This window comes from Prionailurus bengalensis, chromosome E2 (assembly GCF_016509475.1).
Source record: "Prionailurus bengalensis isolate Pbe53 chromosome E2, Fcat_Pben_1.1_paternal_pri, whole genome shotgun sequence".
In the NCBI taxonomy this organism is placed as follows: domain Eukaryota; kingdom Metazoa; phylum Chordata; class Mammalia; order Carnivora; family Felidae; genus Prionailurus; species Prionailurus bengalensis.
The window spans coordinates 18,131,683-18,145,365 of NC_057352.1; the positions used below are offsets into that span (position 1 = coordinate 18,131,683).

General features: G+C 58.0%; 1 protein-coding gene across 2 annotated transcripts; it reads right to left on the reverse strand.

The window, feature by feature from the left end:
- Positions 1-2: 2 nt before the first annotated feature.
- ARHGAP33 (Rho GTPase activating protein 33) lies at positions 3-12,878 on the reverse strand. 2 transcript variants are annotated; one of them, XM_043600554.1, is made up of 22 exons: positions 12,751-12,878; positions 10,753-10,850; positions 10,589-10,673; positions 10,154-10,234; positions 9,909-10,046; positions 9,405-9,497; positions 8,714-8,836; positions 8,548-8,625; positions 8,397-8,463; positions 8,255-8,314; positions 8,014-8,166; positions 7,822-7,924; positions 6,515-6,659; positions 6,352-6,434; positions 6,161-6,268; positions 4,674-4,819; positions 3,882-4,035; positions 3,652-3,797; positions 3,498-3,572; positions 1,751-2,425; positions 1,267-1,658; positions 3-1,173 (listed from the first exon to the last, which is right to left on the reverse strand). In XM_043600554.1, the coding sequence occupies exons 1-22, from the start codon at positions 12,754-12,756 to the stop codon at positions 388-390; spliced, it is 3,795 nt and encodes a 1,264-aa protein (XP_043456489.1). In that variant the 5' UTR covers positions 12,757-12,878; the 3' UTR covers positions 3-387. The 2 variants fall into 2 exon arrangements, with proteins under 2 accessions (XP_043456489.1, XP_043456488.1); XM_043600553.1 differs by having other exon boundaries at positions 3-1,658.
- Positions 12,879-13,683: the final 805 nt, after the last annotated feature.

The window sequence follows — 13,683 nt, forward strand, 5'->3', positions numbered from 1 at the left end:
GCCATGTTTTCACCATTTTTATTAATTTTATCAGATGGTTTAGTGGGGGTGTGTGGGGGGAGATGGGCAGGAGCTGTTCCCCAACCCCCTGTGCACAGGGCAGGACAAGCTGGGGGCTCCTGAAGGGAGAGGGAAGACAGGCTGTTAGCCTAGCCCTCAGATTTGTGCGAGAGCCCCCAGGATGGGAGGACGGTGGGGGGATGGGTGTGCCCTTCGGCCCAGGGTAGGAAAGCTATAACAGGTTAGGGACCCACATCAGAAACAAGTTACAAAGTTAGAAACCAAGGGTAGGGGTCAGGAGCTCAAGAAAATACAAAACAAGGGATTGGATTGGGCCAAGATCAGTGAGGGGGAAGGGAAAGGAAGAAGGTTTCCCCCAGCTGTGGCTCAGCAGTAGCTTCGGGTCTGACCCTCAGAATGGAGGGACCAGCTGGGAGTGGGGTAGGGGGGTGGGGGACCAGCCCCCTCCCTTCCTTGCCCCCCATTCCTGTACAAGGATCCTCGGTGGTGTTCACCCCCCCTCCCGTAGGCTGGTGGGGCTGCCCTATACAGCAGAAGAGGCTCTGGAGGGCCCCAGGGCCCAGGCACCCTGTGAGGGGTGTGGGGGCCCCAGGGAGCCCGCTGTTTCTGGGGGAGGCGGGGGGCTGGGGGGCCAGGATCTGAACGGCTACGGGGGTGGGCAGGAGGGGAGGAGGAGCTGGAAGAGGCGGGTGAGGGACCCCTGGGCCCCAGAGCTAGGTTGACATAGAGGGGCTCAGGCCGGGTAGGGCGCCGGGCAGGATGCTGGGAGGCTGAGTAGCCAAGGTGGTCATGGGGAAAGCAGGAGGGGGGTGGTGGGTAGCTGAGCAGGAAGTCGGGGGACCTGTGGAGTGGTGGTGACTGGCCAAGCAGGCCGTATGAGGCATTGAGCCTATCTGGGGGCATAGAACGAAAGGGACTCCAGGACCGACTGGGGCCAGAGTAGGGGGATCCCTCACCTGTCTCGATTTCATAGTACAGGTTCTCTCCCCTATCAAGTGGTGCAGGGGGACCTAGGGGGCTCCTCCAGACCGGGGCTGGGGAGCTGGGCTGGTAGGATGGGGAACCCAGGGAGTACAAGCCTGGTTTAGGGACCCCAAGGAAGGGTGGCAGGCACTCCCGGGGGGCCGAAGAGAAGAAGCCAGGAGTAGGAACCTGTGTGGGGACAGAATACAGGAACTGAGCTGCTGTCTCTGGCTCATCTCCACGCCCCCTGCATCCCCCACTTGTCCTGAGCTGGGCACTGACCTGGGAAGGGCCTCGGAGTCCCCTCCTTGAGGTCCCTGGGGGACGCTGGCTCCTCACCAGGCTCCCGTCACTTTGTTGCCTCGGTAGGGAAGGTGGGGGTCCAGGAACCCAGGCACCCGGGTGGGCTAGGGAGTTGGGGGCTGGCCCAACCCCTGAGGTCCCTGGGGGCTCACCGCCCACCTCCAGTGACAGTGAGCGGTGGAAAGGGGAGTGGGGAGCAGAAGGGGTGCTCCCATGCTCCTGTTGGCTCTGTCTCTGGGCCACCTGCTGAGCCCGCTCAGCCAGGGCCAGGGCCATGAGGCGTGCTGGGTTCTTGGGGGGTGGGGGCGGGGCTCCCCCAGGGCGCAGGAGGGACAGGGGTGGGGGCAGCAGCGGAGAATCCGTACCAGGACCTACACAGAGAGGAATGGGAAGAGGAGTCAGGCAGGTCTTGGGTGCAGCTTCTGGGTCTATGAGGGTGTAGGGTAGGCTGAGCAGGACTCACCGTGCTGGCCTTGGGGCCCCCGGGGACCAGGCAGTGACAGCTTGCTGCAGATCTCCTGTTGGCAGGTGTCACTCAGCTGGGCCTCGGCTCCACGCAGCAGCAAGGGGATGAGATGGGGCCGCAGGCCTGGGTTGGGGCTGAGGGCTGGCGTTGGGGTGACTGAGGCAGGTGTTCCCCCAGCCCCCAGCAGCTCCAGGACAGCAGGTGGCACTGACACAGCTAGGGGCTCTGAGATGTCCAGGGCGGTGGGCGAGGCAGGGTTGGTGGTCCCACGGGGTGAGAGGGCCTGGGGGGTCACCCTCGGTGGGAAGGCAGAGGCAGGGGCTGGGGGTGCTGGGCTGGCAGGAGGTGCAGGGTCCCCTGGTGTGGGGCTGCTGCAGCGAAAGGTCAGGGGATCAAAGTCGAGCCCCCGGAGCCCCTCCAGGCAGCGGGGTGGGCTGAAGTCCAGCTCGTCACCATCATCTAGCCAGGCTGAGGTTCGGTGTGAAGGGGAGCCAGAGAGTGCCCCCAGCCCAGCTGCTGAGGATCCAGATGACGAGGACTCAGAAGAGGAGGAGGATTCAGAGGAGGAGGAGGAGGAGGACAGGCTCTCGCAGGAGCCAGCAGGTGCTGGGCCCACAGGGAAAGCATCGCTGCTGGAGTGGGGTCGCCGTAGCCTGTGCAGCCTCTGGAGGCCTGGAAGAGGGGACAGTTTGGTGTCAAGGGCCAGAACTTTACGTACCCATACATCAGTGAGAATAGGGCACACAGCCCAGTGGGTTGGTGGAGGAACGCGAAGAGGCACTTCCCTGGATAGGGTCACAATGGCTGCGAATCCAGGGAGAGCTGTTCAGACTCACAGTGATAAAGGAAATAAATGGCAAGGCCATGAGGAGAACCATTCCAGACCCAAAGGCAAGAACGAAGTCTGACAACCACATAGCTTGTGAGCATGAGACCAATGGGATCTCACAGGTAGCTGGTGGGAGTGCAGACTGGGGCAGCCATATTTGGAAAACAAGTGGGCCTTCTCATGCACAGTTGGACATGAACATACCCTACAGCATGCACCTCCATCCACTCCTGGGTACGTGCAGCGCTCTCACCAGAGTGTGGGGCATGGCAGAGATTGCTCACCAGAGCCCCTCAACCCATCGGGAGTGGGATGGACATGCAGCTCTGGATGGGACATCCACACACGGCTACCAGAGAGCAGCTGAGAGGAACGAGCCTGGGCTACACTTGGCCACATGGGTGGCAGTGAGTAAAAAGTGAAGTTCCTCATCCAACACCATACCCCCTTTCTTAGGATACCTTTAAAGATCCAAAGCCACTAGGACTGTGCTGTATGTTATTTGTGCAGACACCTACAGGTGAGGAGACCTTAGAGCAAGGGGATGCCGACCATCAAGTCTTGAGGGCGCCTCTGGTGGGGAGGCAGCAGATGCAAGGGGAGAAGCTTGCAGGTAAGGTCGTGGGGCTCTTTTAGTTCTGGCCAGTGGGTTCGTGGGTGTTCATTTTATTATCTAGATTTTTTTTTTCAACAGGAATGCATAGAAGACTGTTTGAAAGGACCCTGCCTGAACCAATGATCACAGTACATCATGAACCAAGGGTGATGCTTTATCCAACTCATTGTACCTAATGTCCAGATTAAGGAAAAAAAAAAACCCAACCCACCAAATTTGAAGCACATTTAGAGGCCACCTCAGGGCCCCCAGCCCTCCCAGTTCCACCTGGGCACAGGCATGAGCCACCCTGTGCTCACCAGCTCCGCTGGCCTGTGATGACAGAGACTCCTCGCTTTTGGCAGATCTCAGCGTGACGGTGTCAGGTCGGCCACCTGCTAGGAGAGGTACAATGGTCACAGGGCACTTCAGAGTGCCTCCCCCTACCACCACCGCCCACTGCCGGCCTCTGACCTGAAGGCTGCGGTGGGGCACGGGTGCCCCCCAGCCAGGGTAGAGGTTTCTTTCGGGGGATGCTGGGGCCCCGGCCCAGGGCAAAGAAGGTCTTCCAGCTGCTCCCCCCTGGCTTTCGCTGTTTCTCGCCTCTCTCCCTTTTCCTCCTGGGGTTTGCATGAGACACAGGAGGCAGTTTGAGGATCTGGGGCCTCCAGGCTGATCCTATGCTCCCCTAGCATTCCACTCACCTCTCCACAGGTGAAGCTGGGGCCTTGGGAGTTATGGGCTCCGTGGGTGTCCCCAGACGGCCCTGGGTGCGAGCCTGGGCTTCCTCCAGCGTCAGCAGGCGAGTGGAGGGGCCGCTGCCTGCAAGTGACTTGGGCCTGGGGAGGAGGCAGCGGCCTAGGGAATTGGGAAAGGGGGCAGCTGTCAGCTCAGGGTGCCATTCAAGGCCACGGGCAAAGCCAAGCGCTACAGCCCAAGCCCCGGCCCCGCAGCGTGCCCACCCGGGCTGGCAAGGCAGGGGGCCAGGGCGGATCAGGCGGGAATGGGTGGGCAGCAGGCAGGTGAGGAGGAGGAGTGAGGCAGAACGAGCTGATGAGGAGGCAGCTCCCGGCAGCCAGCGAGGGCAGCGGCTCTGGCTTCAGTTACCTCGGGCCAGTGGGCCCTCCGACGTGCTGAATCCTGATTGGGCTGGGGTCCCGGGTTGGGCGGGGAGTCTGGGTGGGGCCAGGGCGGGGTCAAGTCTGGGGACCTCCCACCTCCTCCCAGATGGACCCATGGCCCCAAGAGCCCCCAGGAGCTACAAGGGGTGAAGGAAGAACGATGTCCGGGCCAAGAAGTGGGGATCCTGAGCGTAGGAGCTGAAATGAGAAGGGGGGGGAGGGGAGGGAGAGGCCGGGGCGGGGTCCTCAAGGAGCCAGGAGGGAGGTCCACCTTCAGTGGGGTAGGGATAGGGCTGGGAGCCCACCTGCCCTCCCACTGCAGCCCTAACAATGAGGGGGCAGTAGCCAGGACATGAGCGGGTGAGATGGGCGTACCTGCAGGGTCGAGGCCAGCAGAGGAGAAGGTGTCGCTAAACAGGACATCCACGTGGGTGAGCAGGAATTCCACCACCACAGACTGCACCCGAACCTCCCTGAAGGCTGCGGCCCCACCCAGCCCCACTGACTCCAGTTCCATGGACCTGGGTGGGAGGAGAGAGAGGGAGGCCAGGTGCTTTAAGCTCCAGCTGGTGGATTTTAGCTACCCAAAATGGGGAGCCAATGGAAGAAATGACTGTCATCTAACACCTCTGACCTTCCCCAAGTGATCACATCTAGCATTGGGTTCTCAACCTTCCCCCAAACCTCCTTCCTCCCTGTCCGCAGCTCAGTCAATGCTCAGGCCAAACACCTCCGGGTGTTGTTCCTGATCCCCCTCTTTGCCTCACACTCACATCCAATCTCTCAGAAATCCTCCCTGCTCCACCCACAAAATCTCTCCGGAATCTAAACTCTTCCCCACTGTCCCCACCCCTGGCCTGGCCTCTACCCTTCCCACCCCAGACACCACAGCTCCTCCCTGCCTCCCTGCCCCCTCCCCCTCCATTCTGTGTTCTGCCCTCTGCAGTCTGCTCCCCTCTGCAGCCAGAGGGAGCCCCTCCATGCTGGGTCAAGGCCCTCTGGGCTCAGAGCCCTCCCCTGGCTGCACCCCTGTCCTGGTAAAGTCTGTCCTCACCATGACCCACAAATCATAGGTCATTCCTCTGTCTGGTCCCCTGGCATCTCTGACCTCACCATCTTCTCTCCCCCTCAACCCCTCCCTCCCTTGCTCACTGGGCTCCAGCCACACTGGCCTCCCCGCTGGTCCTCCAGCACACCAGGCACCTTCCCAGCCTCCAGACATTGGCACTTTTGGTCCCCTCGGTCTGGTTTGTTCTTCCCCAGATATCCACATGTGTCCCTCCCTCACCTTCCAAAGTTCTTAAATGTTACCTTCTCCGTGGAGTCTTCCCCACCCACTTTATTTAAAATTGTAAGCTGCCTTCTCTTTTTGTTTCTTTGTCCTCATAGTTCTTGTATCCACCATCTGATGTACCACCTATTTTATTTGGGACAGAGCTTGCCTGTCTTGGTCACCATCAAATCTTCTGTGGCTCATGCTGCTACTGGCCACAGAAGCTTCTTACTGAAGCCTTCCCTGCCACTCTAAAAATCTCAAAATACCATGACCCTGTGCATCTCCCTTCCCTGCTTTGTAATCTTTCTCCTTGGTACTCATCACTATCAGACCATAGTCTCTATTTTTCTTGTTGATGCTTCATTGTTCATCTCCCCCATGAAAATGTGGACTTAGGAGCACAGGATTTTGCTCACTACTGTGTCCCAGTGCTGAGGAAAGGAACTGGCACACAGAAGGTACTCAAGAAATATGTGTTGAATGAAATGAATAAGAGAGCAAAAGTTGGGTTCTGGGTGTGGGGGGCATCTTGAGGCCCAGCTAGTGGAGAAGGCTGAGGGGGCAGGCTGGCGAGTTGCCAGCTTACCGTAGCAGATTGGGTGCCCAGACAATGGCCAGGTTGCGGGCATGCATGCTGGTGTTGGCGCTGTGTCTTGCCATGCGGGCCAAGTGCCTCAGCAGGTACTCCAGGGTCCTGGGGGTGAGAGTGGAGGAGGACACCTGAGACTCAACTCCCTTGGGACCCCACCACAGCCCTTCCTGCCCCTCCTGGTTTACCTGTAGTGTGGTGGGGGCAGCTGTTGGATGACGTCGTGGACACGCACCAGGCGTTCCTCCTCCCCAGGCACTGACATGGCTTCCTGAGATTATGCACAAGCATGATGGGGGCTGGGCCAGATGCATCCCAGCACCCTCCAACCTTGCCAGCTCCCTTACTCACACTGAACTTCCCATAGAGCTGGTATGTGAGCAAGGGGTTCGGCAGCTCCCGGAAGTACAGCTTGCAAAGGGAGGACACACTGTGGATGTCCTGCAGAAAGGCGGGGCCAGACAGTTCAGGGATCCTCTCACTGTCAAACTCATGCCTGAGGCCACCAGGTCAAAGAGGAGAAAGATTCAGGTCAGAGCCGAACCACCTGGCCATGTTCTTCCCCCACTTCCCAAAGTGGCCACACATAGGTGCATGCACATGGATCCTGTGCTGGGCTCTTCAGAGGCAGAACCTTCCTGACCGCCTCCCCTCCCATCTCAGGTGGGAGATGCCCCTGCTGTGGGTACCCAAGGCTATCTGAATCCAGAGTGTGACCATGCTCCCTCCACGAAGCTGTCATTCTCCTGGCTTCTGGAGGTCACTGAAAAACGTGGCCCAAATCCCAATAGCCCCTGCTCACCACTCTCTGGTGATGTCCCACTGCTCTTGGGTAAACATCCTATCATGTGACCTCATGCCTGTCTCTCAGAGTCTCAGGCTCCACACTGACACCTCATGCCTCCTGTCAGCCCCAGTGCTCGTGGCTCACTGCTTCCCCTTAGACTCTTCCACATGCTGTCCCTCCTCAGCTCAGAACCCTCCTGTGGTTACCCCCTTATTCTGAGTAAAAGGCAAAATCCTAACAGTCATCAAAAAGGCCCTGTATGCTCTGCCCCCATTTCCTTCCGGGACATGACCTCCTGTCGCTTTCCCTTACATTAACTGTTCCCTCCATGGTGAATGTTCATCCCAGCACGTCCACACAGCTCACTCCCTCACCTCCACCAGAGCAAGCTCTCTCCCAGGCGGCCTTCTCTGCCCACCCTATATAAAACTGCAATACCCCTCCCCAACTTATTATGAGCCTCCCCACCCCATTCTATTTTTCTCCATAGTTCTTGTCACCTGCTAGTACACACTCTCATTTCCTTGTTTGTCTCTCCCTCTAGTATGTGAACCCCATGAGGGCAGGAATCTCTGGTTGTCTCTCATCCACCACTGTGTCCCCAGTGCCTCATGCTTGGCATGTGGCAGGTACTCAATGAAGGTTGATCTCTTTGCTTCCAATGCTTATTCTGCTCTTGCCTTTCAGGTCTCAGTGTGGGTATCACTTCCTCAAGGAAGCTCTCTTTGCCCCCAGCCCCAGTCCAACCCCACTCTACGCCCTCCTAACCCCCCTGATAACTCTATGTCCCCAGCACATGGCACAGGGCCTGAAACAGAGATGATGCTCAGTAGGAGTTTGTGGAAGGAAGGGCTTGGTGGAGGGCCCTCACCGTAGCCTCTGGATGTTGGATGACACTCCTGAGAGCCGGTAGATTCCATCCACCACCCCATGGGCCTCAATAAACTCAGAGCAGCAGCGAAGCACCTGGGGCACTGGGGAAAAGCAGGGGCTCAGGTCTAGGCAGGTTGCAACCAGGGTGGGAGGAGAGGGCTGGGCAGGGAGACATAGGGCCTGTCCTCACCATCCTGGCCTGAATTGCTGAGATGCTCTCCAAGGTCACAGCCAAACACCCTCTGCCTCAGGATGCCCCGCTGCCGTAGCCGCTGCCGAGAAGGGCGGGAGCGCATGAATGTTCGGAGGAGGCCAGCCAGCTTCCCACGTGGCCGGGGCACAGCTGTGGGGGTAAAGGCAGGCCACACAGGGTCAGTGCAGCCACTGATCTTATGGTGGGGGGCAGGGGCCTGGCCCCTTGTTCCCATTACCTGAGGTCAGAGAGGAGACACCCTGGGGAGTTGGGACACCACACGGGGGACCATCGGCATCTGTGGGTGAACAGTAGGTGGAGAGAATGGATGGCAAGCAAAGGATGCAGGGAGGCCTCCACATTTTGCCCCTGGCACTTACCCCCCTTTAGTCCTGGGCCAGGCCGCTCTGTGAACAACTCCACACACTCACTGGGGAAGAAACCGACCTGAAGAGGGTTTGGGGTCAGCGAGTAGGCCACCCTAGCTGGCACAGTGCCCTGCCTCACTTGTCCACCCCAAGCCAGGCTCACCTGGAAGCCTCGCTTGCCCCTCCACCAGCTCCGATCCTCAGTGGGTGGCATGTCGATCACTGAGACAATGTCTCCCACCTGAGAGTGGGAAGGTAATTGGAGGGAGGGTCAGAAGGGACAGGGGAAGTGGGGAGCCCAGGTGGAGTCCGCTTCCCCACAGCCTCACCTCGAACGACAGCTCGTCTGGTGCCTGGGCTGTGTACCGTTTTATTACATGGGCAGCGGCCACCGCAGGGATGTTAAGGGAGGCTTCCTCACTGAGGAGCAGTCGCCGGCCATGGTTGTCCAGCTGAGATGGTGGGGGGAGAGGGATGTGCAGGGAGAGGCCAGAAGAAGATAATAAAGGCAGAGGAGGTTCCTCCATGTCCAATGGAGCTCACTACCTGTCCCCTACCTAAAAGCCTCTGTCAGTCAGAGCTATCGGTCAAAGAGCTAAATTCTTGCCCCTACCCAACAAAGCCCCTCCTTCCTCTCATGTCCCAGGATACCCCTGCACCTTCATCCTCCATGACACTGCACATTTGGTATCTAAAAACCGACTGGTTTAAACCACTGTTGGCCAAGTGTTCTGTGAGTTACAGTAAAACCTATTTCTAACTGATATATCTTGAAATCCTCACATCCCCATAGTTCAATGCCTCTAACATACACACACACACACACACACACACACACACACACACACACACACACTCATTCTCTCTCACAGGCATGTGCCCACACAGACACTGAAATATCAGTGCCTCCTCCACTCTGGCTCGTTTCTTTCCTGTGCCCACACACTCTCTCCGGCTGGTTCTCACTCCTCAGACATCCCTCACTCACTCCCCACCCCAAGTCCCCTTTCCCGGGCCTACCTCCATCCAGGTGAGCACAGGCCCACAGTTGAGGTTACTGTCCACCAGTCCTGACAGGGTCTCCAGGTATTGTAGCAGCAGTGGTACCAGCATCTGGGGGCAGGTTGTCAGGATGGGCTTTTGTGAGGGGAACTTGAGAGAGTCACTGCCCTCCTATACTGCCCTAGCTCACCTCTAGGCAGGGCTGAAACTCAGCCTGAATGCATGGGTGCTGCTCCACTGGTAAGCACTGAAATATTTTCATATCAGTTAGTAAATAGGCTATGCCAAGCTCCTGTGTGCCCCCATTGGACTCTCCCACCAAATCCCCTGGAACTCCCATGATCCTAAAGCTGAAAGGAGCCTCCAGAACCTTGCTGCAGTTTTATTCTGGGCCTCTCCATTCTGATTGGTTGGAACTTGGGCCATACCAGTGTTTAAATATTTAACTATCCTCCCTTGATGGTTTCACACAGTGCTTATGAGGACACACCATAGCTGAAGCTGAGACCATAAACAGTTTACCTGGGCAGCCCTGGCACCCTCTGGGGGTGGGGGAAGCTCTGGGAGGCAGGAGAACCTCCTGTCAAATATGCACCGGTGTAGGTGGGCATCCAGGGAACGGAAGTCATCGTAGCTGCGCAGAACTGGCCACGAACGGCCCTGAGGGAGCAGGAGGGACAGAAAGGGGCAGTAGTCCTATTACACTGAGCCAGTGTAGACCACGAAGACCAGTCTGTCAGGCTAGATGAGAGGAGGGGTGGCCTCACCTGGCAGGTCACCTGTACCCCAAACACCAGCTCATTCTCTCCAGAGAAGCTGGGGCCTTCACGCTCTGGAGACAGCAGGAGCTATAGTGGGAAGTAAAGGCTCAGGTAAGGGCCTCACTTTTGTCCCAGTCCTGACATTCCCAGGTTAGCACTATCTAGAAATGGATCTGTGTCCCCTGCCTGGGGCTCCCTAAGGGCAGGGCCTGCTGATGTCTCAGAGTACAGGGCCCTGGCACAGTGCGTACACCTAACAAAAAGTTAGGTGAATGAATAAAGAAACGAACAAATGAATGAACAGTTCTCCTCTTCCACCCTGCACCTCCTGCCAGCGACTGCTCAGCTATTCCTGAGATAGGCTTCAGGGGTAAAGTGGCTGATATTGCTTCAAGGTTGGATAGGATCTCACCCTCCCACCTGGGTGCAAAGCCCCCATACCTGAATATGGCCAAAGTCAACATTCTCATAGTGGAAATGGGCACAGTCAGCCAGCCGAGGGAAGGGACCTCGAGGAGCCGAGAGCCTGGGGGACAGGTGACACATCACTAGTGGCTCCTGTGCTTGGCCCCCCTCCTAAGCTGAGCCTCACCCTCACCTCTCACCTTTTCCCAGGCTTCCCCTTCACACTAGGCCCCCCAGTGTGGGGCAGAGGCTGCACTGAGCCTTCCCCTGGGCCATCCAGGCTGTCAGTGCTGCGAGCCTGTAGAGCAGAAAGAAGAATCAGAGGCCTCCAGAGATGGGAGCAGAGAGACAACGGGAGCATTGTTATCTGTGAGCCTGGGCCCAGAGGCCCGAATTGCTTCACAGGCTGCCCTGAGCATGGAGCAGAAGGGTAGGTCAGGGGGAGGTGAAGGCAACTGAGGGTAGGCCTGTTTCTTTGTGGGTGGTCTGGGGTGGGGGGCTGGAAGAAAAGGGACTGAGGGTGAGGGAAGGAGAGCGCACGCTGGTACCATCTCTCCCTGTTTAAAGCCCTCCTTTAGCCCCTGCGGAGTATAGTCATCTCCCCTATGTGCCTGTCCACACCTTTCATTGATGTCTGGACAATCACAGCTCCCATCTTATCCATCTTCCTGCTTCTAACCTCTCCCCTCCTGCTCGCTTCTTCCTAGCAAGTGCTGGTATAATTTTCTTACCACACAGATCTACCTCTGTCTCTCCATAGATCATAGACCTTCAATGGCTCCCTGTTATCTTCAAGATAAACTCTGAATTCTCAGGTCTCTCTTTACCACTCCAGCCCAGCCTTCCCCCCAAATGGCCTCTACTCTCAGGGCTCACACTTTAGAGTCCAACAAAAGCACGACCTTCTCATTTCCTCCTAGGCCTTTGCAAAGATTGTTCTCTCTGCATGGGACACTCTTCCTAATTCTTTCAGTAGGTTCACTCCTCCTCATGCCTCAGGTCTCAACTCTCACTCTGTCCTCTTGACCCAGGCTGTGTCCAGAAGGACTCCTCTATCCCCATTCCAGCCCTGAGCACTCTGAGATGTCACTGGTGACAAGCCCATCTCCCCCATTGGACTGTGACTTCCCCAGGATCAGGGACTCCAGCACATAGCTGGGCACAGAATTAATGCTTCTCACAGGGAAGGTTGCCTGATTCCTCTGTGGGTCCCAGTGTCCAGTTACACAGCAGGAACCAAGTAAAACCTGACAAATAAATTAACCAGCTGCCAGATAGGGATTTTCCAGGCTGGGCTCTAGCCTCTCCTTCCTTCATATCCCTGAGACCCCAAGTTCATCCTTGGGTCTCACCCTCAGGTCTGTCCCCCTCCAGCTCAGAAAGCTCCTCAAAGCAGGATGAGATCTGAATCTCTTTGCACGTGGAACATGGGTCTGCCCGGAGGTATCAGGGAATGTCTGTTAAATGAGCGAATGAGAGAATGAATGGATGAATGAGCAGAAGCAGCATGGTGGGAGAGGGAGATGGTGGGGGAGGGAGGGTGAGGACAGGAAGATGGAGAAGGACCCAAGGATCTAGCAAGAGGTACACTGCTGGTTTGGGGTTGGGGTGAAGTAAGGAGAGGGGAGACGCTGGAGAGGATGAGGTAAAGGTTCAGGCTGATGGGGGGTAAGGGAGCGTAGATTGAGAGGAAACAGAACGGAATGAGATGGAAGAGAAAGAGAAGAAAAGGGTCAGGCGGAGGATGGAGCCGGGTGGGGGTGGGGCTCAAGAACGCGAAGGGGGCTGGTGGTAGGAGGGGGAGTGGGCTAGTCAGAAAAGGGTGGAGGTGGGGAGAGGAAGCTGAGGATGGCTCTGGGATGGGGACTGGCGAAGGACCCGGGAAGCTTCAGCAGGCCCCTGCGGGGGCCACTTCGTGGTGCGGGTCCTTCCCGGGACTAGCCCCTCCCCCCCAAGCCTGGGTCCTCGGCCACTGTCACCTCCATCCAGGACATGGAAGGGGATGAGCACTGAGGGGGCGGGGCTGGGGTAAGGGCTTGGGCCCAAGACCAGGCCGGGGGACGAGAGGGACCTCGACGAGGGGTGAGGGGCGGCGCAGGCCGCGGGCTCGGGCGGGGCCGGGGGCGGGGCGCGCGGGGCGGGGCCGCGCACGGACAGACTGACACGCGGACGGACTGACGCCCGCTTGGGCCCCTCACCACCATGGTAGCGTAGCCTCCTCAGGCGCCGGCCGCGCTCGGCCCGTCGCTCGTCGTCCTCGTCGCCGCTGCCGCCGCCATGGCGACACAAAGGGGAGGGCGCGAGCCGCGCGCGGGCGGCTGCAGGCCCCGCCCCTAACGGCTGCCAGTGGCTCCGGCGCGCGCCCCACGGAGGCGGGGCAGTGGGGACGCGGCGCCGCTTTTCATTGGCTCCTCCCTTGGCCTTAGGATGACTCCCCGCCCACCTAGCGGCTTTTCATTGGCTTGGGTTTTGGTCCCATCCCTGGCTCGGCCTCTTCGGTCCCGCCCCGCGAAGTTTGACAGCGCCGCGCCCATGACTGCTTTTCATTGGCTGTCATTGCCCTCCTGAGACACACCCCCAGGTTCTTTATGCTTTGCTTCCAACACTTCTAACACTAAGCCCTGGGCTCTCCCCTTAGTCCATTCTCAGTGACCACTCCTCTGACACTGTTTTCCCCCTTCCGACACTCTTAATTGGATTCTTCCATGGCCTCAGGGCTTTTCTCCACCCCCAAGTAGCTTTTCAAGGTCTCAATCCTCTAGCTCCAGCTTTGTCAGTTGACCCTGACACCGCCCACAGAATACTGAGGACATTTGCCCATGGATGGTTTTCACTGGCTCAGATACCCTGCCTGGGACATAATCTTTGCCCTTCCCACGTTGTCCTTACCTCCTCCTCTACTGTTTCTTACAGGCCGGCCTCCGGCTCTGACTCCTTTTTCATAGGACCTGGTTTAGCCCGCAATGCAGAACATGACCAGGTCTCCTATAAAGCCAATCCCAATCTTTCCGCCTCTAACTTGAGCCAGGTCCAGAAAACACTATAACAATGCTGTTTCCAAGAAGACTTTCACTGGTCATGTTCTCAACAGGGCCCCTCACCTCAGAAAGTACAGCTTTGATTCATTCTCT

Excerpts from the sequence above, each read along its gene's own strand:
- ARHGAP33 (XM_043600553.1), bottom strand. Across the intron at positions 9,498-9,908 it reads AGGGTGCCAGGGCTGCCCAG|ATGCTGGTACCACTGCTGCT; the intron begins GTAAACTGTTTA and ends ACCTGCCCCCAG. Across the intron at positions 8,464-8,547 it reads GGGGCAAGCGAGGCTTCCAG|GTCGGTTTCTTCCCCAGTGA; the intron begins GTGAGCCTGGCT and ends AACCCTCTTCAG.